The sequence below is a fragment of the Monodelphis domestica genome, chromosome 1, assembly GCF_027887165.1.
Source record: "Monodelphis domestica isolate mMonDom1 chromosome 1, mMonDom1.pri, whole genome shotgun sequence".
NCBI classification, from domain to species: domain Eukaryota; kingdom Metazoa; phylum Chordata; class Mammalia; order Didelphimorphia; family Didelphidae; genus Monodelphis; species Monodelphis domestica.
Window position 1 is genome coordinate 346,910,059 of NC_077227.1, and position 26,747 is coordinate 346,936,805.

General features: G+C 35.0%; 1 protein-coding gene across 1 annotated transcript in view; it reads right to left on the bottom strand.

Annotated features, from left to right (window-relative positions):
* Positions 1-1,752: 1,752 nt before the first annotated feature.
* LARS1 (leucyl-tRNA synthetase 1) overlaps positions 1,753-26,747 on the bottom strand; it is a 72,251-nt gene continuing 47,256 nt past the window's right edge. The window contains exons 23-32 of the mRNA XM_056811439.1: positions 26,049-26,232; positions 25,571-25,661; positions 24,502-24,642; positions 23,408-23,548; positions 23,134-23,244; positions 17,453-17,563; positions 11,767-11,871; positions 10,617-10,712; positions 5,125-5,257; positions 1,753-2,143 (exon numbers count right to left, since the gene is read on the bottom strand). Of these exons, the coding sequence (XP_056667417.1) occupies positions 1,938-2,143; positions 5,125-5,257; positions 10,617-10,712; positions 11,767-11,871; positions 17,453-17,563; positions 23,134-23,244; positions 23,408-23,548; positions 24,502-24,642; positions 25,571-25,661; positions 26,049-26,232 (1,319 nt within the window). The 3' untranslated portion in view covers positions 1,753-1,937. The remainder of the gene's footprint in view (positions 2,144-5,124; positions 5,258-10,616; positions 10,713-11,766; positions 11,872-17,452; positions 17,564-23,133; positions 23,245-23,407; positions 23,549-24,501; positions 24,643-25,570; positions 25,662-26,048; positions 26,233-26,747) is intronic.

A 26,747-nucleotide genomic window follows, 5' to 3' on the forward strand; every position in this document is an offset into this window, starting at 1 on the left:
TTTGTGAAGACAAAATGAGATAATGTTTGTGAAACACTCAGTATAGAGCCTGACACATAGTAAGTGCTATATAAATGCTAATTATTATTATTATAATTATTATTATTCCCTACTAGCTATGTGAAAAGGGCCCCTAACCTCTATGAAACTCCATCTTCTCATCTGTAAAATGAAGATCAAAATATTTTACAAAGTTGTTCTAAGGTTCAATGAGGTGATTATATATATATTATATATGTATGTGCTTGGCATACTTTAAAATACTAAGTATATATCAATTATTATTACTTAGTGCATAGCAAAGGCAATATAGGTAGAGGAACATAGATTGAACCTGGCAAAGAGAAGTAATATAAATCAGCCAAAAAATGAACAAATTCAAAGCAAGACACCACAGCACCTTGCTGCTAATTATACTTCTTGTGCTACTTGGGTGTTGTTAAGATTAGGGACCATTTACAATAGTTGAATGAGAGGCATGAATTATATAATTTCTCTCTAAAGGTCTCTTCCAGTCTTAAAATTTTAGGATCAGGCAATCAAGTTGGCACAGTGAACTGGAGTTATAAACTGAGAAACCGGCAGTTAATCAAAGAAAGGATATGTGGCTTCACAGTAAAGAACCTGGGAGAGGGGAGGGGGGAACCAGCAAAGAGTAACAGGACTGGAGATATCCCCAAGTTTTACTTTCTTTAACTGTCGTTAGAACACCTATATCAAAAATTAAAAGAAATAGAAACATTCAAACCTAAAATTCTACTTCCCCCTTTGGAAATGAAGTATAGGCAATATGAAGTCTTCTACCAAGAATAATGTTAAAGTCCACATAGTACAGTCAATCTTTATTTAAGCATCATTTGATGAAAGACAAATATGGTTTTAAAAATTTTCTATGTTAAAAACACGAAATTTAGTATCAACCCAATTTTTCTGATATGTTAAAAACACGAAATTTAGTGTCAACCCAATCTTAGATGAACTATATTGCTGGAAATATGATAACTGATCTGAAAAAAAAATACAACTGATAAATCTAGATAGGTACTCTAGAACAGGAAATTTCCCTCTGAAATTTCCTAAAATCACTGTCACCAAATTTCTGATCTTGTTAAAATTATAAAAATATGTGGACAGAACAGAAGCATAGTCTGTATATGGTTGTCTGGCATTCCGCAAAGTTCTTTCTATCAAACATCTACCAATCACACTCCACTTATATTTTTCTATTTGTTCTTTATGCTATCACAAGATTTTCTCCTTTCAAATAGAAGCTTAAAAAAAAAAATCAAACAATCTAACTCTTTTCTTTTTTTTAAAACCCTTATCTTCCATCTCAGAATACTATGTATTAGTTCTAAGGCAGAAGAGTGGTAAGGGTTAGGCAATGGGGGTCAAGTGACTTGCCCAGAGTCACACAGCTAGGAAGTGTCTGAGTTTGAGCCCAGGACCTCCTGTCTCTGGGCCTGGCTCTCGATCTACTGAGCCACCCAGCTGCCCCCTCTTTTTTTTTTTTTTAAGCATTTGAAAATATGCAGGCTAAAACTGCCAAAACTTTTTCTCTGATTCTGAGCTTACATTTTTCTTATTCCAAAAATTTACACATTTTTAATAGCTGTTAGATACTCCCTAGACCTTTATAAACAGTACAAAGTACCATCTCATAAAAATATCATATTGATGGCTCGGTATGAATAATGAAAAGAGAGGAAGCTTCTGAGACATTCAATATTAGTTCTAAACTTAGATCCAAAAGAGGAGGAAAAAAAGTTTTATTGTATCCAGGTATCAAAGATAACAGTGCAAGATTACATGCAAAATTTGTTAGAAATGACAGTTTTTTGGGTTTATTCTGAGGTTCTCAAGGTCAATTTATATACACAATCAGGTTAATGATGCCCCTGAAGTCAGGGTAGACAATAGTCAAATCTGTCTGCAGTTTAATGAACTAGATAGACAATGGAATCACCAATATCTGCCCTTAATCCATTTTCAGTCAGGTGAATTTTCTTGTTCATGAGGTCCACATGAAATACAGCATGCTCAGAAATGAGGGTCTTCTCCATGTGTTCTTTTCCCAGGACAGGAACACGACGAGGTCCCAACACAGGATCATCAAATCTCATCAGTTTTACCTTGGAAAGGTCTATAGTGGAAGAGATTACAAATATTAGTATGACACTAACTAAGCCTATGACGAAGCCTATCCTTAAGAGACACTTCTTGTTAATTCCTATCTAAACAAACAAACAAACAAAAAAAAAACAGTTAGATTATTACAATAATCCCAATCTCAGAAAATAAGAATCTAACAGTTATAGTAACAAACCATATGACTATCAGGTATCATCAGATAAAAACTGACCAGTGAATCTGTGTAACAGTGACATCTCCTGGAATAATAAAAATAGAGGCAAGGAGAAAAAGGTCTATAGAAACTTTAGAGCCACATCCAATTTAGCCTCTCAAATCATTTTCACATATTTTAATTAACCATTTTTTAGTATTGTGAAACATCTCCCTATTTTTTTGCTTCCCCAAAGGTAGCAGTAGGTCTAAGAGAGCTATAGAACTACTCTCAATGCACTTTTTGGGATTAAAGTATTACTACTAAGAAGAATAGCAATATCACTCTTGTTCCGTTCAAAAGATAAAGTGTTTGTGTTAACAAGCTGATGAATGACAAGAAAGGAAGGAGGAGGTACAGGAAAAGGGAGAAGCTTTTACAATTTTAAGTTTCTTTGGATGAGCCCCAGTGCTCTCTGCTTGAGCATTTCTTGATTTACTTTTTTTCAACCTGATAAGATGAATCCTAGCAAGTAAAGCACTTGTCCTTTGAATAAATTTATATTCCATCAGCCCTGCCAACAACCCAGCCCAAATGTAACTCACTTATTATTCCAGCAATGCTAGGGCTTCCCAACACAAAACTGGTTCATTTTATATGATTTAGGAGCCCATAATATGTGGCTATGAATGGTAAGACTTAGGTTTTCTATCTCAAAGGTATCAAGTTTGACAGTCTCCAAAGAGTCTAGATGCTTTCTGAATTGCCACCACCCCTTTCTATATCATCTCCCTGGGAAGCCTATGAGTTCTCTTCCATATGCTACTTTGACAGTATCAAGCTTAGTTTAAGAGGCCTGACAGTTAAAAGCAATCATGTATACAAATGCAGGCAATGCCAGGAGTGTAAACCTACCAGGCACAAGGTTTATAGCTCAGGAAGCAAGGGATGAAGAAGAGTAAGCTCAAATGTAGACCTTGGGACTTAGAGGCAATAATTAGCAACCAGTGGTACCCAAGGCAAAGCCCAACTGAAAGAATATTAATATCCTCTGGAGAAATCACAGAATCAATTTATCTACAGAATATGGACCCAACAAATCAAAATGAACAATATGAAGCAGAAACAACATTCACGTATAACCAGGATTTTATTTGGGAATGGAGAAAATTTAGTTTGAATAGTAGTCATCAATTGAACTTACAGATCTGAAGGTAACACAAAGACAGTCTCCATACTGAATCAGGCTTCTAAGGAACAAAACACATTTGTTCTGAAGCTGGCTCTGTTTTTAATAACTACCAACAATTTTTGTTGCTTTTTGAGATATTTCTACTTATATCAGATTTCTCATCACTGAGGAAAATGAAATTTAAGCCTGCAACTCTACAACAATTAAGGCATTTGAAGAGAAATAAAAAGAATGAAGTGACTTAAAGTCCTGGGAGACAGCAAATACGATACAGAGCTTTTCACCTGTAAGTTACTGGTTTTTTCTATCTTTTGTGGAGAGGTCATTTTCATCAAATGGCCTTTGTGAAATGAAATAACAGCTTTAGTCCAGTTTCTCTTGGACTTGAATTATAATCATCCTCAATACAATTGGTACTAATTGGCATATTTGCAGACTATTATAAAAGAGAGACTAAAAATTGTGCTATGAAGTTTCAACCCCTTTCATATATCCTAGAGGCAATCATCCTCAAAAATCAAAGCATTCTAATAGCCTGCTATAAAGGTCTCAAGAGCTGAACTCTTCTGTGGTTAGAGGGTATCAATCTAACATTTCTGTCTACTATTTTATATCCTAAATTTTATAATCACTAAACAGAAATTAGAATACTCTGTGAAAAGGTTGCCATGGAAAATGGACCTACCTCCTTTTTGTTTTCCAGAGATGAGGGCTATAGGCGTGAAACATTACTCACACTGTCATACAGTTAATGCATTGGTCAGTTTTGCTGAACTTTTCCCTTTTTACTTTTTGTTATAAAGGAGGGCTCTCAATATGGAAGGTAGAAAGACCACATTTGGAAATGCAAGTGATATAAAAGCCAAAGAGATCAAGAAAAATGTGAAAATAAAAAGGAAAATATTAACCCCATCACTAGTTAGACATGGAAGACAAATTTTTCCAGCAGCTTGGGAAATAGAATTAACAGAAGGAAATACAATTCTGGAGTACCCTATCAAGTTGGTCTCTAAGTACTTTGATGGAGATGATGGCATTATATATTTTGAAGTTAGGATATTTTTTTTTGACCAGATTGTGATTTCACTGGTCTATGGGCCTTCTCAGGGTAGAAACTCCCAACATCAATAAAGAGAATCAGTTAATCCTTAATCTCAGAGTTGTCAGAGGTATTGAGAGTTCAGTGCTTTGTCCACAGTCAATCACACAGCCAGTAATACATAAGAGGCAAGAATGAACTGATACTTTCCTGATTCAAAGGTCTGCCTTCTATCTACTACATCTCTTTAATGTTGTATAATAGTAATTTTAAAACCATTACAAAACAGGAATATATTGCTACTATTTTTTTAATATGTAACACGGCTATAACAATGTCACAGAATCTCAGAGCTGGTCCAACTGTCTCATTTCATAAAGAAAATGAGACTCAAAAGGTAGAAGAAATTATTCAATACTACATATATACACAGTGAGAGAACCCCAGATTGAATTCAGGTCTCTTAATTCACAGCGTAAGTCATTTTCGTATATCTATCTCCCTAAATCAATCAGCTGCTTCTTTCCCTAATGCTTCCCTGAACCTGATCAAATCTATGTTTACTATTAAAATAAATGCTAACTCTATTTTGAAGCAGTAGTAGCTCACCTTTAATTCCTCTGTCCATCTTCATTAAACGTCTGATTAATGAATCTCTGTTGTCACCTTGTCTGACTTCAATTTTAGTTGAGAAGTGACCATTGGAAGGCTGGGGATTTACCAAAAATACTGATACACCTGGCTATTTAAAAAAAAAAGAGAGAGAATCAACTAAAAAGCTAGTGGAAATAATCAACAACTTTAGCAAAGTTGCACAGGATATAAAATAAATCTACATAATCTATTTCTATATATTTCCAACACAACTCAACAGCAAGAATTAGAGAAATTCCATTTAAAATCGCTCTAGACAATATAAAATATTTAGGAATCTATCTGCTAAGACAAACACAGGAATTATATAAACACAACCATAAAACACTTTCCACACAATTAAAACTAGATCTAAATAATTGGAAAAACATTAATTGCTCATGGGTGGGATGAGCTAACATAATAAAAATGACAATCTTACCCAAATTAATTTACTTATTCAGTGCCATACCTATCAAACTACCAAGAAACTTTTTTACTGAATTAGAAAAAATTATAACAAAATTCATTTGGAAGAACAAAAGATCAAAAATATCAAGAGAAATAATGGAAAAAAAAGTGAAGGATGGGGGCCTAGCAATAGCAGATCTTAAACTGTACTATAAAGCAGTGATCATCAAAACAATATGGTACTGGGTTAAGAGACAGAAGGGAGGAACAATGGAATAGACTTGGGGTAAAAGTGTCCAATAAACTCAAAGATCCCAGCTTTTGGAGCAAAAATCCGCTATTTGACAAAAACTGCTGGAAAATTGGAAAACAGTATGGGAGAAATTAGGTTTAGATCAACATTTCACACCCTACCCCAAGATAAATTCAAAAATGGGCAAATGACTTAAATATAAAGAAGGAAACTATAAGTAAATTAGGTGAACATAGAATAACTGTCATGTCTATGGGAAAGGAGAGAATTTAAGACCAAGTAAGTGATAGAGAATATTACAAAATGTAAAATAAATAATTTTGATTACATGAAATTAAAAAGGTTTTATACAAACAAAGCCAAGGCAACCAAAATTAGAAGGGAAGCAAAAAACTGGGGAAAAATCTTTATATAACAAAAACCTCTGACAAAGGTCTAATTACTCAATTTTATAAGGAACTAAATAAATTATACCAAAAAATCAAGCCATTCCGCAATTAATAAATGGGCACGGGACTTGAATAGTTAATTTCAGATAAAGAAATCAAAACTATCAATAAGCACATGAAAAAGTGCTCTAAATCTCTCATAATTAGAGAAATGCAAATCAAAACAACTCTGAGGTACCACCTCACACCTAGCAGGTTGGCTAATATGACAGCAAAGGAAAGTAATAAATGTGGGAGGGGATGTGGCTAAATTGGGACACTAATGCATTGCTGGTGGAGTTGTGAATTGATCCACCCATTCTGAAAGGCAATTTGGAATTATGCCCAAAGAGCTTTAAAAAACTTCCTGCCCTTTGATCCAACCATACCACCTCTGGGTTTATACCCCAAAGAGATAATAAGGAAAAAGACCTGTACAAAAATATTCATAGACATGCTTTTTGTGATGGCAAAAAAATAGCAAAATGAGGGGATGCCCTTCAGTTGGGGAATGGCTGAACAAATTGTGGTATCTGTTGGTGATGGAATATTATTGTGCTCAAAGGAATAATGAACTGGAGGAATTTCATGTGAACTGGAACAAATTCCAGGAATTGATGCAGAGTAAAAGGAACAGGACCAGGAGAACATTATACACAGAGACTGATACACTGTGGCACAATCAAAAGTAATAGACTTCTCTACTAGCAGCAATGCAATAATCCAGGACAATTCTGAGGGACTTATGAGAAAGAACACTATCCACATCCAGAGGAAGAACTGTGGGAGTAGAAACACAGAAGAAAAACATTTACCTGGTCACATGGCTTGTTGGGGATATGACTGGGGATGTAGACTCTGAACAATCACTCTATTCCAAACATTAATAATATGGAAATAGGTCTTGATCAGTGATACATGTAAAACCCAGTGGAATTGTTCATAGGCTATGATTGGGAGGACGGAGGAGGGGGGGGAAAGAAAATGAATCATGTAACCATGGGAAAAATTCTAAATGAATTAATTAAATAAACAAAATGTTAAAAAAAGAAGAGGAAAATAAATGTCATAAAAAAGCAAAATTTTCAGGTTACAGATGTAAAAGAACCCTATTGATCTATTGCACCCCAAGTCAGAACACTACTTAAAACTATCACTTGCTGAAGGTCAAGTTTTTAATGTACTGAAAATGAAAGAAATTAACTATACTATTTGCATTAATTCAACAAAATTCCAAAGTATAATTGAACATCAGACCTATTAGAAGCACTGAGAGGAGGTAAATTGTAGGAGCTAAGCTTTATTGAAGGACAAGAATTGCCTTTAAAGAATGGAGTCACTTCACTTTTATGACAGAGAAATACAGTGGCTGAATTTGGGAATTGCAAAAAAAGTTCTGATAGATGAATTAAATGGAATATCACTGTATATAACATAAGAAATGACAAATATAAAATTTATAGAACGGCATGGGAAGACTTCAATTAACTGATATGAACCAAATGAAGAAAGCCGAAACAGGAAAACAATATATATAATGAGTACCACAGGCAAATGAAAATAACAAGAATAAACAAAAAACAAAAAAATAAAAACTGAATGCTATGACATTATAATGACCAAGGTTAGCCTGAAAGAAGAGGGATGAGAGGCACTTTCCCTACTTGTTTGCAGAGATGAGAGACCATGAGTTTGGAACACATATAATGTCAGACATTTCTGATGTGTTGGTTCCCTGTGTAGAACTGCTTTTCTTCTTTTTTATTCTTTGTTTTAATGCCTGGGCTTTCTAGTATGGTGACAGGAAAGGATGGAATAAAAAACAAATGATTCCAATAATTTATTTTTAAAAAATAAAATACAGGGTGATTCACTTTAGAGTAATACATGCAATTAATATGTTGATCAAGCTTGGTCCCAATGGTAAAGTATAAGAAGACTACCATCACTTGGCAGAAGTAGGAAATCAGGGGTATGGAATTCTCTGCATATCAGATTTGTTTAAATTATGTTTTTTAGTTTAGTTTTTTAGTTTTTAGTTTAGACCTTTTTCTTCTTCCTTTCTTCAACCTTTATTATAAGGAATGGCTCTCTGGGAGAGAATAAGGAGAGGACACAGCAGAAAATAAAGATAACATAAAACTAAAAGATACTAACAAATTAAAATACAAGAAATTTAATTAATTTAATAATATATTGAAATAATCAACATAGTAGATTCCTTTAGATGAATTAGTAATGACCTATCCTAAGTGATGCCTCTTTTAAAAACACTGCAGTATCAGATCTTAAATTATACTATAAAGCAAAAAAAAACAACAAAATATTTGATGATGGTTAAAAAATAGAAAGATCGATCTGTAATTAGGATACAAAAAACAAAAATTCAAAGACTGTAGCTACTGGGGTAAGGATTCACTAATCAACAAAAACTGCTGGGGAAAGTGGAAAGATATGGCAGAGAATAAGACTAAGACCAATCATATACCAAGATAAGCTCCCAATGCATACATGACAGATATAAAAGGGCACATAAGAAACAAGTTAGGGAACAAGGAAGAAATAGCCTTTTCAATCTATGGATAGAGGATCAGTTCATCACCAAACAAGAGATTGAATGAACAATTTTAATTACATATAATTAAAGTTTTTGTACAAACAACATAATGCAACTAAAATTAGAAGGGAAAGAGTTAAATGGAAAAAATACTTGCAGCAAGTTTTTCTCTGATAATTTCACATTTCCAATATAACAGAGAGGTGATTCAAATCTGTAGCAAGTCATTCCCCAAATGATAGATGGTCAAAGGATAACAACATATTTACCCAATTGCATATAAAAACAAAATTTAATTTTTTTATAATTTTGAGTTCCAAATTCTCTTACTCCTTCTTTCTTCCCTCCCCCTCCCCAAAAATTACTAAATTGTGCACACTCTTAAGCCCATATTCCAAAGAGATCAAAGAAAGAGAAAAAAGAACCTATATATATATTTTTTCTCTTTCTTTGACATATATATATATGTACACAAACACACAAAGATATTTATAGTAATGCTTTCTTACATGACAAAGAACTGGAAACTAAAAGAGTGCCTACTAATTGAGTGATAGCAAAACAAATAATGACATATGAATGTAATTGAATGTTATTTTACCATAAGAAAGGATGAGAGACATTTTCACAGAAAGCTAGTAAGACCTATATAAAGTAATACACAGTGAAATGAACAGAACTAGGTGAACAATTTTGATAAGAGCACTATAAAACCAAGCAACTTTGAAAGACTTAAGAACTCAGATCAACACAGTGACCAACTAGGAGTCCAGATCAGATGACAAAGCATACTACCTTGCCTCCTGAAAGAGAGGTGAAAAACTCAAGATACAGAATGAGGCATAAATTTTTGGACCCAGCTTATGGGTTAATCTATTTTTGCTAAAGAAACTATGCATATTTATAAGGAGGGATTGTTTATTTTTACCCCAGTGAGGAAGAAGAGTTGAGGGAAAAAAGTTTGTTCATTGAAAAATAAACAAAGCAAACAAAAACCATTATAGTTCAATAAAGACAGGATTTAGTGATCAGCACAATTAGAAGATTGTAAAAAGGATTCAGTTATTTTTTTTCCTTCTCAGATACATACTTAAGTATGTATCTTTAAAAAAGTAAAGCACTTAAAAGTTTCCAGTAAGTTTGTCAAAAGGAATAGGAAAGAATACTTCAGCCAAATATTTCATTTACTAAGAAAATTGCAATACTTCACAAACCCTGATAATGGCAGCCCTCTAGACTCAGCCAAATAGTTTGAATCTGGTTCTTTTAGGATTAACAAAAAAATGCAGTCCCCAAACCTCATTTCATTTCTTTAGCACAGGCTGCCAAAGTTTGAACAGGATTCCTGTTACTAAGGCTTAAAGAGTATCCATCAATGTGGTTTATGCCAGAGCCCCCAAAAAAGCTTTGATTAGTTGCCATACACAAACTGATCTGAACAGCTGAGAGTTCCAACTCAGAAAAACTTGCCTAAGTCTTTTATTTCAATTTTCACAATATTCTTGGAAAAACCACGTTCTAAAGATTTGTTTTTTAGTTAAAAGATGTTAATATTTAAAAAACCTTAACCTTAACCTTCACAGTATATAAGTGAAACGAATGGATGATAATGTTACAGAAAAGTGAACAGCGGCCTCAAAGTCAAAAGGTCCAGTTCTAGCCTGCTATCTACTATTAATGAATTAATCTCAAGCAAGTCATTTCCCCTCCCTGGATCTCAGCCTTCTCCTATATTAAAAAAAGGGATTAGAATAGATGATCTCCAAGGTTCATCCCAACTCTGACAATTCTATGTTTCAAAATGATGATTCCAACTTACTTCTGTTCTAAAAATGGTGAGGGGCTTCCCAGGACAGCAGTCTTCTCTGATTTTATCATCTGCTTCAGAAGCAAATTTTACTTCAATGTGATCTAACTAAAGAGAAAGAAAAAGATAGGAGTCATTAACATGGCCAATTAACACCACTGAACTTTAAATCCTACTCATTTTGCCGAGGAACAAAAGGAGATCCTCTACTTAATATGAAATGGTATGTGAATTTTTATTCTGTTTATGCAAATGTTATTAAATCTGGAATCAATCTTTTCTTAAATTAAATTTATACTTAAGATGCTCCTTTCAGTAGTGTAATTGGGATAGTCTATAATCATTGCACATAAGAAAAAATTGACCATCTACACATCAAACAAGAAAAAAGGTGATGCAAAATTATTTTTAACCACTGAAAGAAAGTAACAGAGACAAAATGTGCAATTACAGCAGTCACTGGCTATGCCAATTGCCAAATGGATGTTAACATACAAATTTTCCTCTTCAGTACTATTTTATTTGATATAGCAAATAAAAAAAGTTATACAGCTCACAAAGTACCTTAGCATAATCCAAAATTTTAGAACAATATTCAAATAAGACCAGATGACACTGTATTTTGTCTCTGCAACTTCATTTGTTTCCCACTGTTCCCTTTCCTACAATGACCATATGCACATAAAAACACACACAGCTAAAGATATTAAGTAAATATCTGGCAAAAGGATTGAACAAAGATCAAGCTGACAAAATAATGCTTACTAGAAATAGAGAATTTAGTAATGTGGTGCCTTTTTTTTCTTCCCAGAAACAAAAGTCCAGTTTTAATATCAATACTGTCACATATCCCTAAACTATGTAACACAATAATCTACAAATAACTGCCCAAGAATATTACATGGAGGCTAATGAGAAACAAATTATGATTGGAAGCAAACCCAAATATATCACTGAAGAACTTTTAAAATAGAGTAAAAACTATCTTCAGAATAGAAACAGAAAATCGACTAGTTTGGGGGAGGGCAAGGGGTCTCCGAAGAAAGTGAAGAAGTCCTCATGAATGTGAGATGATCTCTATGTGGTGGGACACAGGCAAACTATGACTGCCTTTTTAACTGCTTAAGCTAATTATTACAAATTCCTCCTCAGGCAATCTTACCTCCAGGGAATTTGTTAGGTAGACTATGTTCTCCATAAGCACTCCCTGCTCGTTGAATTCTAGCTGCAAATCCAGAACTTGAGGGCCTGTCTTCTCCAAATTTTCCTAATAATTAAAAAAAGGATGTTGTAAATATCCTGAAATTTATATCTAGAAGTCACTCTGTTGGCTGGAAAAACAGAAAAGAACATTCATTACAAATATTCAATGACAAACCTCATTCATGGCTTTCCTTCTCTAGGTCTGCATTTTAATAAGGTTACTGGCTCACAATAATCAAGTAAGATGAAGCAAAGTTAGCAGGAGAAAAGTTGGGAGACAAAGAGGCTTTCCAAATCTGCAAAGTAAATAGGTCTCCTCACTATTTAAACTGATTACATGTTCAAAACCAGGATATCTGCTTGGGCAATAATAACTTATAATCAGTCTAGCCAACAGTTGTCTTAAATTATCCCTTCCTGATTCTTATCACAAATAGGAACTGACTGGGCAGTTTGTAACCCTGCATCTTCTAGAGTCTGCCTGTTTGAGTGTAGGAAAATTCAGGCCTGAAACGATTTGTTTCTCGTTGACCCAAATAAACTAGAAACTGTAAATAGTTTCCTTTCTTTTTTTTTTTAAGCCCTTACCTTCGGTCTTGGAGTCAATACTGTGTATTGGCTCCAGGGCAGAAGAGTGGTAAGGGCTAGGCAATGGGGGTCAAGTGACTTGCCCAGGGTCACACAGCTGGGAAGTGTCTGAGGTCAGATTTGAACCTAGGACCTCCCGTCTCTAGGGCTAGCTCTCAATCCACTGAGCAACCCAGCTGCCCCCAGCTTCCTTTCTTAAAAATGAATGTTAAGAAAACACCTCTTAAGTATGGAAATAAAATCCTAAGAAATTCAAAGGCCTTCACAACTGGGCAGCTGACAACTCCTATGGAATCTTTATCCTGAGTTTCTTAGAATATCTAGAACCTGTGACAGTGTGAAGCATTTTCCTTTGGAAAGTTCTGTATATAATGGGGTTCTGAGTCACCAAAAAATAAAAGGAATGTCCAGATTTTATAAATTGCAACCCTTCAAGGGGCACAAAGAAGCCAAACTGAGTATTTAGATAAATCTATGCAATCATAGGGCAAACACCAACAATGTCAGGGTTCCTAAATTAAGAACCAAAATCTTTATTGCTCAGAAACTGACTCTGTATGACTTGATTACATATGCTGAAACAGAAGAGAATAGCTAAAATATACTTGATTTTATCTGAAAGTGAATTTGTTTCTGAGAACTATGGAACTGCTTTATTCCATGGTCTCAGTTTAGCATTCTGTGCTCTGAATGTTTTCCTGAGTGACCCAATGATGAACTGTTAAGTTACTGATTTTCTACTCAAATTTAAAATTTACTGAAAAGGTTTTGCTATATTCCTGCTTATCATATCAATCATCAATTCAATGATATGTTGTATTTTAAAAAGTCAAAGATCTGTGTTTGAATCCATGTTTATTTTGCCATACCTTGCCTATGTGATCTTGGACAAATCACTTTTCTGGTATTCAGTTTCCCCATCTGAAATTAAGGACACTGAAATAGATCATTGTATTTTAATTTTTCATAACCCTTACCTTCCATCTTAGAATCAATACTGTATATTCCAAGGCAGAAGAACAGTAAGGGCTAGGCAATGGGGGTTAAGTGACTTGCCCAGGGTCACATAGCTAGGAAGTGTCTGGGGTCAAATTTGAACCCAGGACCTCCCATCTCTGGGGCCTGGCTCTCCATCCACTGAACCACCCAGCTGCCCCTGAACTAGATCTTTTGAAGCCACTTCCAGCTCTAAATCTATGAAGTCATTATAAATATTATTCTGAGTTGAAAAATTATAATATATGTATGTGGAAACACATATATGTACATACACACATATGTAAAGTTGATGAAAATTATCACTGAAATACTGTGAAAGTCAGATTCTATTTCAGTCATTACATTCAATTAGCCACTAAATAATGGAATTTTTTAACAGCAGTCTTCAAAACTATTTTCACTAGTCTATTTCAATATAGTTTACCAAGACTAAATACTTATATAATCACTAGAAAAGGATTATTGTCTCAATTAAATTTACTACAACAAATATTTATTAATTGCTTACTGGGTACAAGGCACAGTTGTGGGCAAAAACATGGTGCAAATCACTAGAATAGAAATATAAAACAAAGTGGTCCATCTTGAAGAAGTTTACATTTCAATGTGTGAATTTTAAAACTACTCCACCCTACTCAGACCATACTTTAGAAGATTTGATTTAGCTATTTCCTGATTTGTAACAATGGAGATACTTGGTCTAACAGAATAAGGTGTTGGGAACTCTACATTGCTCTACCCTACTTAGTTTAATGAGGTCAGTATTGTCTGCACCCATACTCAAGGATTAAGTATCTAAGAAGATGGCCTTCAACAGACATGTACAGAAACAGCGGGCAGACCCCTGGGCTGTCCTAAGTCAAGCTAAGCTAACATTGGTACAGATGAGACACAGGAAAGTGACGTAAAACCATCTATATAGGGCACATCACTTCCTCTCTTTGGGATTTTCCCCAGAAAGGCGGCTCTGGCTGGCAGCACGCTAAGCGTTCCAACATTTTGGCGTGGTGGCAGCTATTTGTCTGGGTTTTGGTGGTGACTTTGCCCTTGAGCTAATTCAGTTTCAGGCATCTTGGCTGAGCCCTCTTGGAGTTCAGGCTGATTCCTTCCCCTTTTACTCTCCAAAACCTTACCTTCCTAAAGCCTCTAATCTTCCCCCTGGCACAAGCCAGGTGGGAGAAATCCTACACCCTTTCCTTCTTCCTTCTTCTTAATTTCTTTCCACTATATTAATTAAATCACCATAGTATTTTTTTTAATTTGAGATATCCATGGCAACCAATAATTAATATAGTTTAGGTCAAAATACCAAAATTATCCTTTACAAATGGAAGTTGTGAGATTTAAAATAGTGAAGCCCATAAACTATAGTGAGTTAAAATGGTAGAAGATATAAATTGTGATAGATATAAGAGAGGGTAAGTAAATTTGACCGCAGAAAATATGTTTCACTACAGTGTCTTGGTTTTTAAATCAAATATAAGGCGGTCGCCAGGGAAATATTCCTAATTATTCAAATACCCAAGTCAACTGGGTTTTATAGAGATTTTTAATTAATAATATAATGAGGAATTAGAGAAAGAGAGAAAGAGTAGGAAAGGAATAATTATGAAGGGCCTCAAGCCAATATGGCCTAGACCTGAGTCTTAAGAGAGAGAATCAGTCAGTCAGTCTTTTAAAACTCACCACAAGGTCTGCCTAAACAAGGATTCTAGTGACACCAGGCCAGCTCCATCTCAGCTGACTTTACCAGAGAGCCTTCCAGCCAAAGACTGTTCCAAAAGGCCTCTCTCCAGAGCCTCCAGAGGGACAGAGTCCCCTTAGAGGAGCTCCAGCGAGACCTCCTTAGAGATTGTCCTCCAAGAGCTTCCCTTCTCCAGAGGCTCTCTCAAGAGATTCTTCCCAAGTGATCCTCATCAGAGATCCTCCAAAAGGATTTCTCCAAAGGGATCTCTATCAAGAGATTCTGCTTTTTCTTATATAGGGGTTTTTCTCCCATGTTACCTCCCCTAAGTCCCTACATCTACCAATCACTGTAGACGCTTTCCAAAGGACTGCCCATCTAAATTCCTGTTAAGTCGACCAATCTCCTCAGTAAATCTGAAGGAGAGAAAACACAGCTAAGTCAACTAATCTCATCAAGAGAAAACTTGCCGACCCTTTTAGGTACCTAGCATCCCATTGTATCAATTCTAAAAACATGCCTGGCTCAAAGAACTCCTTGCCTTATTATAAGCATGGGTCCAAGTACTTTCATTGTTTAGCAAGGAGTTTTCTCTCCTAAAGCAGTCTTAAGTACGAGTAGAGTAGGGGTCCTCCCATAGCAAGGAGTTTTCTCCCCTAAAGCAGTCTTAAGTACAGTTGGAGTAGAGGTCCTCCCATTTCTGATCCTGGCGAGTTCTTACATCAAAATGGGGAATGTTTCTCAGTAGGGAATTTGTTCCAATTAAGAATTCCCCGATGGGGAAATTTTTAACATTCACAAGTCTGAGAGATTTCAAGATTTACAAAGTGTACAATAGGTGCACAGATGGGAAAACACAAAGCACATACACATTGGTATCAATGAACTTGTAGAGTTCCCAAACATGTTGCATATAGCCCAACAGCAGAATCAGCAGTCTGTGGAACCAGGGAGCTAAAAGCAACCCAGTCAAAGGGAAGCCAACTGATACCTCTTGGATACAGGTTATACCTAGATTCTGTGATCATTCTTGAAGTTCCGGGTCTTAAGACCACCTCAGAGGCACAGACTTAGGGAATATACTTCTTTTTAAGAAACCAGACTCCCTACAACAGGGGATCTATAGGGGAACTTCTTTGGGAGCTCTCATCCAATAGACGAGAGTCTGTCTTGGGACTAGACTAAACTAAGAAATGGCAACTTAGAAGGACCCAGAATCTTGATCACAAGGATACCTTACTATCACAAAGACCACTATGTACCTCCCCTAAGCTAAAAGGAATTTAAATGACCAAATATTCTGCCAAAGAATCTAAAAGATCATTTAAGCATCTCAGTTATTGTTGTCTCAATCATTTTCAGTGGTTTTCTCATCTGGGGTTTTCTTGGCAAAGATACTGGGGTAGATTGCCATTTTCTTCTCCAGCTCTTTTTACAGATGAGGAAACTGAGGCATCTTAGGTTAAATGACTTGCCCAGGGTCACAGGGCTAGTAAATGTCTGAGGCCAGATTTGAACTCAGGAAGATGAGTCTTCCTGACACCAGTCTGGGCACTCTAGCCACTATACCACCTAATTACCTTGAGCATCTCAGAGATGCTACATTGCTGTACCAGTATTCACAATAACTCAATGGAGGCTGCTTTAATTTTGTTATTAAAAAAAATCATCACCTTTATTATCAATAATCATTAGTAATAATGGTAATATTAATTATAATACTATAAGATATTCAAATCTTTCAACTTTTCAAGGCCCTTTATGAGATGATTTCATTTTATTTAATTTCACAATAACCCTATGCGGTACTAATATTATCCCCATTTTACAGCTAAGCAGTTAGGCTAGGATCACACAGCCAGTAAGTATCTAAGAAAATATTTGAAATTCCTTACTCCAAGTTCATTATTTTATCCACTATACCAACCTGTTTTGATCAACTGTTATAACCTCTTACAAAAATATTTCATCTGTTATACAAAGAAGACTATTTTTCATATCAGAAAAAGAGGGGAAAGAAACTAAAGGAGGAAAATTGCCTACTGGCTATTTCTGCTGAGAATGTTCTCATCTGTATGTCTATCCCACTCAATATCTTTACTGTTCTTCCTAGTTATATTTTTTTTTTTAAAAAAACCCTTACCTTCCATCTTAGAATCAATATTGTGTATGGGTTCTAAGGCAGAAGAGTGGTAAGGCCTTAGGTAATGGGGGTTAAGTGACTTGCCCAGAGTCACACAGCTGGGAAATGTCTGAGGCCAGATTTGAACCCAGGATTTCGCATCTCTGTGCCCGACTCTCAATCCACCAAATCACCTAACTGCTCTGCTTTGTTACATTTCATAGTCACATTGCTCCATCTCCCACTCCTCACCTTAATCATGGCAACAAATGGCATCACTTTCTTCATGTACTTCTTCAGCTCTGGTAAGTTGCCCAGTTCAGTGGCTATTATCTTATTATCTGGCAGTTTACCTTTGTTAGCCTAAATCATATATATGGAGGGAAAACAAAGTGCGTTTTAGTTTTCATTTTTCATGGATACTATTTACCAATAATGTTTATGTTACCAGACTCCCCAATACTATGCTGAAATTTATGGTATTCAGAACTACAATATAAAGTTTGATAACCTTTTAATTTCTAATTTGTTTTTTCCATCAGGGCCTGATTTTGTTGGGAGTAGGGACCTCCCCAGTGAGGAAACTCCCTTTACTGATGCAGGTTGACAGCTATTCTGCAACACACAGTGTTTGAGAGGTGCCTAGAGTACTAAAGGTTATGACTTGCCCAAAGTCATGCACTCAGAGAATATCAAAAGGAAGATTATGTTTCTGAAATAAAGTATTCTCAGGATTGGCTTATATCTTTTAGGTAATGATTTCTACTCAAAGAACATAAGAAGAATGGTCACTATTAATAATCTAGTCACAAGGCATATGGAAAACAGTGGGTCATCCCAAGAAATATCTTAGGGTTGAGCTGCCATCCCTAGAGCTCTCTGAGAGCTGCAAAGAAATCTTTCTAATAACAGCTAAATGACCTTTAAGTCCTCAAACCAAGTGTAGACTGAACTCTGTGGCAAAATCTGAGATAGTATAAAAGAAAGACATTTTCTTTCAAAGTTCAGAAAGTTCATGCTCTCCAACATAAGGAAAGGGGATGGAGGCAGGGGAAGACATGCATATGTAATACTTTCCCTTAACATTAATACCAGACAATCTTTCTGAGCTGCTTCTGGCCAAAAAAAATTTTGACCTGGCAGCCAAATTAGTAAGAACTCTCTCTGACTAGCTATGGGTGATGCTCAGACAACAATTCCACAAGTCTACTGCTAGGACCATCCATGGTTGGAGCCTTTCCCAGCTTGAAAAGACCTGCCAGAGCTATGCTCCATGACCACAGCTTTCAGGAACACTGGGTTGCTTCCATGCTAATGTGAGGCATCCAAATGGGACCTTAGTGAAAAGCTATAGTATACACTGAAAAAAATCTCCAATTTCTGAAGTATTTAAGTAGAATAATTTCCACATGCTCAAAGACTGAAAGATGTACTTAAATTGGATTGGTATGCATTTGTACAAGGGCTAACTCCACTTCAATGCATTCATACAATGTCAATAATCTCTCTAGATTCTGAAGTAATTGCTAGTTTTTTTCTCCAAGAGGCATGAGGACATAGATGTTCTCTAAAATGATGACGATATAAATCCTTGATCTTTGTATGTGTGTGAGAGATGAACAAAGACACTGTAGAAGTACTAGGTAATGTTCACAAAAATCAAATCTTCTGAAGGCTATATTTTAAACTATGGGCAAATTTAAGCAGCACTCCCTGATCCTTCATATCAATCAATGTTCAAGGGAAAGTGTGGTAGGCAGAGGTAGGAGAAGGATAGAATTTTAGGTATATGGGGAGATTTGCTTTTTCAATTTTGCAACACAGAAGGGATAGGTAGAATGATTTATCTGAAATTACACAAAGAGGAATAATGTTATCTAATGCTCTAATTATTTTTGAGTCCAAGTTAAAAAGGGAAATACTAAAAAATAACATTTTCCTTTACTTGTTAATGGGTTTGACATTAAAATACACTGAGGGAGAGGGGAAGAGATCCTTTCCTTTACTTGTCACCAAAAAATATTCAAGAACTCTGACATGGTCTTAGCATATATTTACTAAAGTTGACAAAAAAAGGAAAGTGACAAATGTTTTAGAAGAATTCTGAGAAAACAGGTACATTAATGAACTTTTGGGACAGAACCTGCAGAACAGTTTATGCATTTACAACAGTATAAAGAAAATCAACTTTGATAGGCTTAAGATATCAGAGAGGTGGATAAAGGACTGAAGTTCAAATCCAACCTCAAGACATTTACTAGCTGTGTCTGTGGACCAGTCACCTAACTTCTGTCTGCTTTAGGTTCCTCATATGTAAAATGGAGATTATAATGGCACCTATCTTCCAGGATGGTTGTGAGAATCAAATGAGATAATATTTGTAAAGTGCTTAGCACAGTACTTGGAACATTGTAGGTACTTAAAAAATAAATGCCTGAAATCTGAGCAATTGGAAAAACATTAACTGCTCATGGGTAGGATGAGCTAACATAATAAAAATTACCATCCTACCCAAATTAATTTAATTATTCAGTGCCATACCCATCAATTAGAAAAAAACATAACAAAGTTCATTTGGAAGAACAAAAGATCAAGGATACCCAGGTAAATAATGAAAAAAAAATGCAAAAGAAGGTGGCCTTGCAATACCAGATCTCAAACTATACTATAAAGCAGCAGTCATCAAAACAATTTGGTACTGGCTAAGAGACAGAAAGGAAGATCAGTGGAATAGACTGGGGGCAAGTGACCTCAGCAAGACAGTTTATGATAAGCCCAAAGATCCCAGTTTTGGGGACAAAAATCCACTATTTGATAAAAACTGCTGGGAAAATTGGAAGACAGTGTGAGAAAAATTAGGCTTAGATCAACACCTCACACCCTACACCAATATAAACTCAGAATGGATGAATGACTTGAACATAAAGAAGGAAACTATAAGTAAATTAGGTGAACACAGAATAGTATACATGTCAGACCTTTGGGAAGGGAAAGATTTTAAAACCAAGCAAGACTTAGTCACAAAATATAAAATAAATAATTCTGATTACATCAAATTAAAAAGTTTTTGTACAAACAAAACCAATGTAACTAAAATTAGAAGGGAAATAAACTGGGAAACAATCTTCATAACACAAACCTCTGACAAAGGTCTAATTACTCAAATTTACAAAGAGCTAAATCAATTGTACAATTGTACAAATGTACAAGCCATTCTCTAATTGATAACTGGGGCAAGGGACGTGAATAGGCAATTTTCAGTCAAAGAAAATCAATACTATTAATAAGCACACGAAAAACTGTTCTAAATCTCTTATAATCAGAGAGATGCAAATCAAAACAACTCTGAGGTATCACCTCACACCTAGCAGATTGGCTAACATGACAGCAACGGAAAGTAATGAATGCTGGAGGGGATATGGCAAAGTGGGGACATTAATGCATTGCTGGTGGAGTTTTGAATTGATCCAACCATTCTGGAGGGCAATTTTGGAACGACGCCCAAAGGGTGGTAAAAGACTGTCTACCCTTTGATCTAGCCATAGCACTGCAGGGTTTGTACCCCAAAGAGATAATAAGGAAACAGACTTGTAGAAGAATATTCATAGCTGTTCTCTTTGTGGTGGCAAAAAATTGGAAAATGAGGGGATACCCTCCAATTGGGGAATGACTGAACAAATTGTGGTATCTGTTGGTGATGGAATTCTATTGTGCTCAAAGGAACAATAAAGTGGAGGAATTCTATGGAGACTGGAACAAACTACAGGAAGTGATGCAGAGTGAGAGGAGCAGAACCAGGAGAACATTGTACACAGAGACTGACACACTGTGGTACAATCGAATGTAATGGACTTCTCCATTAGTGGCAATGCAGTGATCCTGAACAACCCGGAGAGATCTATGAGAAAGAACACTATCCAATTGGAGAGGAAAAACTGGGAGTAGAAACACAGAAGAAAAACAACTGCTTGAATACATGGGTTGAGGGGATATGGCTGGGGAGGTAGACTCTGAGTGAACATCCTAATGCAAACACCAACAACATGGAAATAGGTTCTGATCAAGGACTCATGTGGAATTACGCATAAGTATGGTGCGGGGAGGGGAGGGAGGAATAGAAAATGATTATTGTAACCAAGGAATAATGTTTGAAATTGACCAAATAAAAAAACTAATAAATAAATAAATAAATAGATAAATAAATAAATGAATAAATGTCTGTCTTCTTCCCTCCCCCTTTTCTCTCTCTGATCATTCCAAATGACCACTCACAATCTCAGAAGCCTTCTGAAAAAACACGCCACCCATCTTCCTGACAGAAATCTGAACTCAAGCATACAGAATAAGACATATTTTTGGATATGGGCAATGTGAGAGTCTGTTTTGCTTGACTATGCATATTTATTGCAGGGGTTTTGTTTTTCTTTTTCAATGGTAAAGCAAAACTGAGAAAAAGGTAGATTTTTGTTTATATGATAAAACAATTAAATTGAAAAAATATACTCTAAAGATTCAATAAAAATTAGTTAACATATAAAATGCTTTGTAAACTTTAAAGAGATAAAGGTATAGTGTATAGTCATAGACATATAGATGCTAGCTATCATTATTAAATAACTTATCTTTTAAAGCAAACTCTTCAAATAAAGTTCTTTCAGATATTTATTAAACTCCAAATTTAAAAGGAAGCTAACTGTACCATATGAAACCTAGCCATCAGGCAATTTTATTTTTATATAATTAAAAGAACTGCCTGATGAATACTGGGCTAGTAACATAAACTCTAAAAAACTAGATGATGTATTTTAAACACTTTAAACAATATGTGCTGCTTTTAATGAATTTTTTTGTGGGTAGTTATTGAGATAAATATCCTCAGAGTGGATTTAAAACTAATATGTTAAAATTTCAGAACCTGAAAAGTTGCTTCAAGTCCTATTTAGAATACAAATGAAAAGAAGGGTGGTTCTCTCTCAGAACAAACTTTATAGGAAACACACAGAACATGCCTGCTATTCTTTTTTCAACAACCTTATCTGACTCAATTTAAATGTTTTTACTCTGAGGCATTGCTAATTAAGCCTAAAAATCTATGAAAAGTATTGGAATGAAAATCCAATAAAGATTTTGAAAATCCAAGCTGAGAATCCATTCTTCTTTGATCACCTAGGTCATATTTTGGCAAGCTTTCTGCCTTCCCAGCACAGCACACCCTTTTAAAGTGCACCTGGGTGTTTTCGTGTCTGCAACTTTTCTTAAGAAAAATACAAAAGTATATTTCCTATAATTTCTGCCATACTTTGCTCCCACATTGATGGGAGAAAAAGGTGCAGGTGATTTTTTTTTCTCAAGAAAACCTAGTATAGGCCTCACAAGTATTAAGTTTCCTTTAAAATGTTAATGAAAGGTATTTGAAAGAGCTGTCATACTTAATAGCTATTTACCTGACAGAGCCAAACACATTTTACAGCTCTCCATTCCTGAAGGTAATTATGAAATTAAGCATTTCTTTTTAACATACCCAAGACCAGAAATTATAATCCTTCAAGCATAATAAGGTTGTAAGGCTGTATGAGCCTTCAGTATTCTAGTCATAACAAAGAACTCAAAGGGAAAATCTCATTATTACTCTTTCTCCATAGTTTTTTAACTACAATGCATGCATAAAGGGGGGGGGGGAAATCTCTTAATAATTATCAACAAAAGTCTGCTGAATTCTTATTTGAAAGTTTCCAAAGTCCCAAGTCAGAATCTTTTAAGCTAGCATCAAATCGAGAGCTGCTAAAGTGAAACAAATTTTCTAAGAAGTGAATCAAAGACGATTTTTGGGTCACCCTTCACCACCTAGTCTCTAACCCACAATAAAAGCAAAAAGTGATCACCAGAAAAACAAATGTGACAATGAAGAAATGAAGGTGACAAAAAAACCTCACCTCAAAGTGATGACGCAGAACTGACAGAGTGGTATGTTGCCAAGGTGGGTAATTCTTTGCCACATAAATAGTACAATGAGAAGGCTTCTGTGGTAGCTGCTTATCAGCCTTCTACACATAAACAAAAAAGAGGAAATAGTATATTATTTCTAGCTTAATAAAAACAAAACATCTTATCCACTTCCCTTTTCCTTTACATTCAAGAGATGAACATACAACAATAATTTTTTACAATAGAGCTTTACCAATATTTTTTTCAAATTAATTATTTCACCTTTCCTTTGGCTGGCATCATGTAGTTCTTAAGCCGTAGTCTCAGGTCATGAGCTACTTCCATAAGGTACTGTGAGGAACGTATCAAGACTTCATCCACAGGACCAGGCATTGGCCAGACAGCTTTCATGATCGAGTCAGGCTTTTATTTAAAGAAAGTTCAGAGAATTTAGGTAACACTTGTCAACAAGAATTTACCCTTAGCTTCATAACAAAATTACTTATCAGGCATATGCCTTCAAAACTTATTTTGACTCAAACCAACACACATCTTCAGACCCTAATATAACACACCCTAAAACTAAGCTATAAAGTTAGATTCTATATTCCTAATTAACAGCCATTTTAATTAAACAATTGTATTAATGCCCACACACATATGCTCACTTTCAAACAGAATTATATAATCTTAATTTGCTAAATTTAATAGCTATTATATAAATCATCCAAGGCATCATTTTATCATATTACTGTATCTAATTCTTATTAGATGACTGCTAAGGGATAATTAGCACATTTTCCCATGTCCATGTACTGAGAAATACAAGAGAAAAACTAGTAGGGCTATGAAGGAACCATTAAATCAAATAACTGCTCTATTTGCAACTCCAGGAAAAATAACTAGAATGTATCTTTATAAATGCTAATATATACTTACATGAGTACTCATATATGCCAGAAATTTTTACAGAAAACAAGAATTTTGTACAAAACTTTAATCACTATTAAGTGGCCCATAAAAGCTATACATATATCTTAAGCTATTAGGTAAAGTAAATAGTAATAAAAATGTTAATTATATAAATCTAAAATTTTATGACATACACAGTTGTGTCTATATTAAAATATATTCTAACATGGTGAGAAATTAGGTGTTAAAACAACATAAAGATGAGCAAATAAACTTAAAATACATATGTCCTAAGTGTATAAAGAAAGACTATGTCTAAACACAACATCACATCAATAGCTTGATTCCGACACTGATTTTGCAAACAAATGGTTTTCTTACTGTTTTTAATAAGATCTGCTCAATAGAGGTAAATCAAAGCCTCCTAGTAAATTGTAAATGCAAACTTGAAGTTATGTGAGTACCTTTCCTAGAAGTGTCCAGACATGTTCACATATATGTGGACAGATTGGAGCCAAGAGAAGAGTCTGAACTTCAATAAACTGGAACACCAGGCCTCTGTGCATCCCTTCTATGGCTAATTCACGGTATTTATCTTTTGCTGCCTGAAAGAAGCAAAATTTGCCATTCCAATTGCTAAACACTTCTACAATAGAATAGTCATATTTCTTTAAATGAAGGTAAAATTACATTTAATTCATGAAATTTTAAACATTCAAAATCCTCACAAATAGGATTATTAAATGAACTTTATTCATTTTTAAACCCTATCAGTAAATGTATATGGATCTATATAAAAGAGATATGTAAGTTTTACATTATATTGACTGAAGGAAAATAGTAAGATACTTAATGTTAAAGCACAAAAGACAAAGGTACAATTTTAACCATCTAATAGGTTCTATAGCTAAATGGTAAATGGGAGAGATAAATACCATAAATCCAAGATAAAAAACAATAAATATGAGGTATTATTATGCTCAGTACTTGACCTATTTAATCACGTTAGAAAGCCAAGTCATTCAAATAAAGACCCAAAGAAATATACTATGAAGCAGCATATTAAATGAAGCTCCATTTGGTTTTCAGGCAAAACTCTCAGATTTGGTGAGATACTGACCCCTCATGGAAAACTTCAGAAATGCTTAGTTTCAAAATTAGCCTTGATGACATTTTACAAAAGCCTATGGAACTATTATCTTAATTTTTTCTTTCCTTGGAAAAGTTTTCAATGAAAGCCTATCTAGGTTTCAGATTTATTTCATTTCTTTATGCCCACTGCCTAACTTCTTTGTCATGGAAGAAATAGCATAAATGTCGATTATTTTTAAAATCATAATATATTTAAAAGTTGGTAAAGGTGATGGATTTAGTAGAAAAATACCCCCAATTTACCAGATGTGCATTTAATTAATAATAACAGAGGAAAAAATATATATTAAAAGAGATACATAAGAAATAACACTCAAGTCTGTATAATTTAGCTACCAAATGATATCTATAGAAGTTAGCTACAGCAATACTCATGTCTACCTGAAATTCAAAAAATCCCGTTTTCAAAGCTTCCTTAAACATCATCTTCTCATAATTTTGCTCTGTTTTCACAATTCCAGCATTCATTTCACTATTGAACATTAAATAAAAATGTGATTAAAGGGCATAAAACAATTATATTTACTAATAAACAGCAATGTCAGAATACAAACATTACTAATTGTTTAAAAATAATAACACCTCTTTTATATTCATTAGAGTCTGCTGCCATGTAGTCTCCTGGCAACCTATCTATCCATCCTTAAAATTGGCAGTTAGCCTGACACTACTTATGGTTCCCATTTCTCTAAGACAGTACATGGATTTTTCTTCCCATTTATTTTTACTTTAACTCCTGTTATTTGTCTTTTCCATAATATTTTCTCCCCTACCTTCACACATTTTAGAGGAAAATTAAATATAAATAAGATTAAAAACATAGAAGGACTAAGTACAAAGAATTTTCGTTCCATGTTACCTGGCAAAAACTCGATCATTAAAAGTGTTAGCAGGGCCACTTCTTAGGCTGTCCCAATTGGCAACCATTTCCTTCACCCACTCTACCCAAGTATAAAGGCGGAGAATACCCGCATCTGCCATAGCTTCCACAAAATTAGCATCTTCAACAGTGTCACCAGCATCAGCCAGAGCAAGGCGCATTCCTGAAAAAAAAAAAATTGACCAACTATTCAGTGAACACTTATTGAATATCTGCCCTGGGTTGAGGGCAAAAAAATGAGTGAAAGGGGGCCATCTAGGTAACACAGTAGATAGAACTCCAGGCTAGAGACAGGAGGACCTAGGTTCAAATCTAGTTTCAGACACTTCTAGCTGTGAGACCCTGAGCAAGTCACTGAACCCCAACTGCCTAGACCTTATTGCTCTTCTGTCTTAGAATTGATACTAATTCAAATCTGGCCTCAGACACTTCCCAGCTGTGTGACCCTGGGCAAGTCACTTGACCCTCATTGCCTAGCCCTTACCACTCTTCTGCCTTGGAGCCAATACACAGTATTGACTCCAAGACAGAAGGTAAGGGTTTAAAAAAAAAAAGAACTGATACTAAGACAGAAAGCAAGAATTTTAAAAAAAAGTGAAAGGCTATATACTGTCAAGTTGAGCTTGAAGTAAAGGCAGAAATGGCTATTGGTTGTGCTTGATTAAATAAAAATAAAAA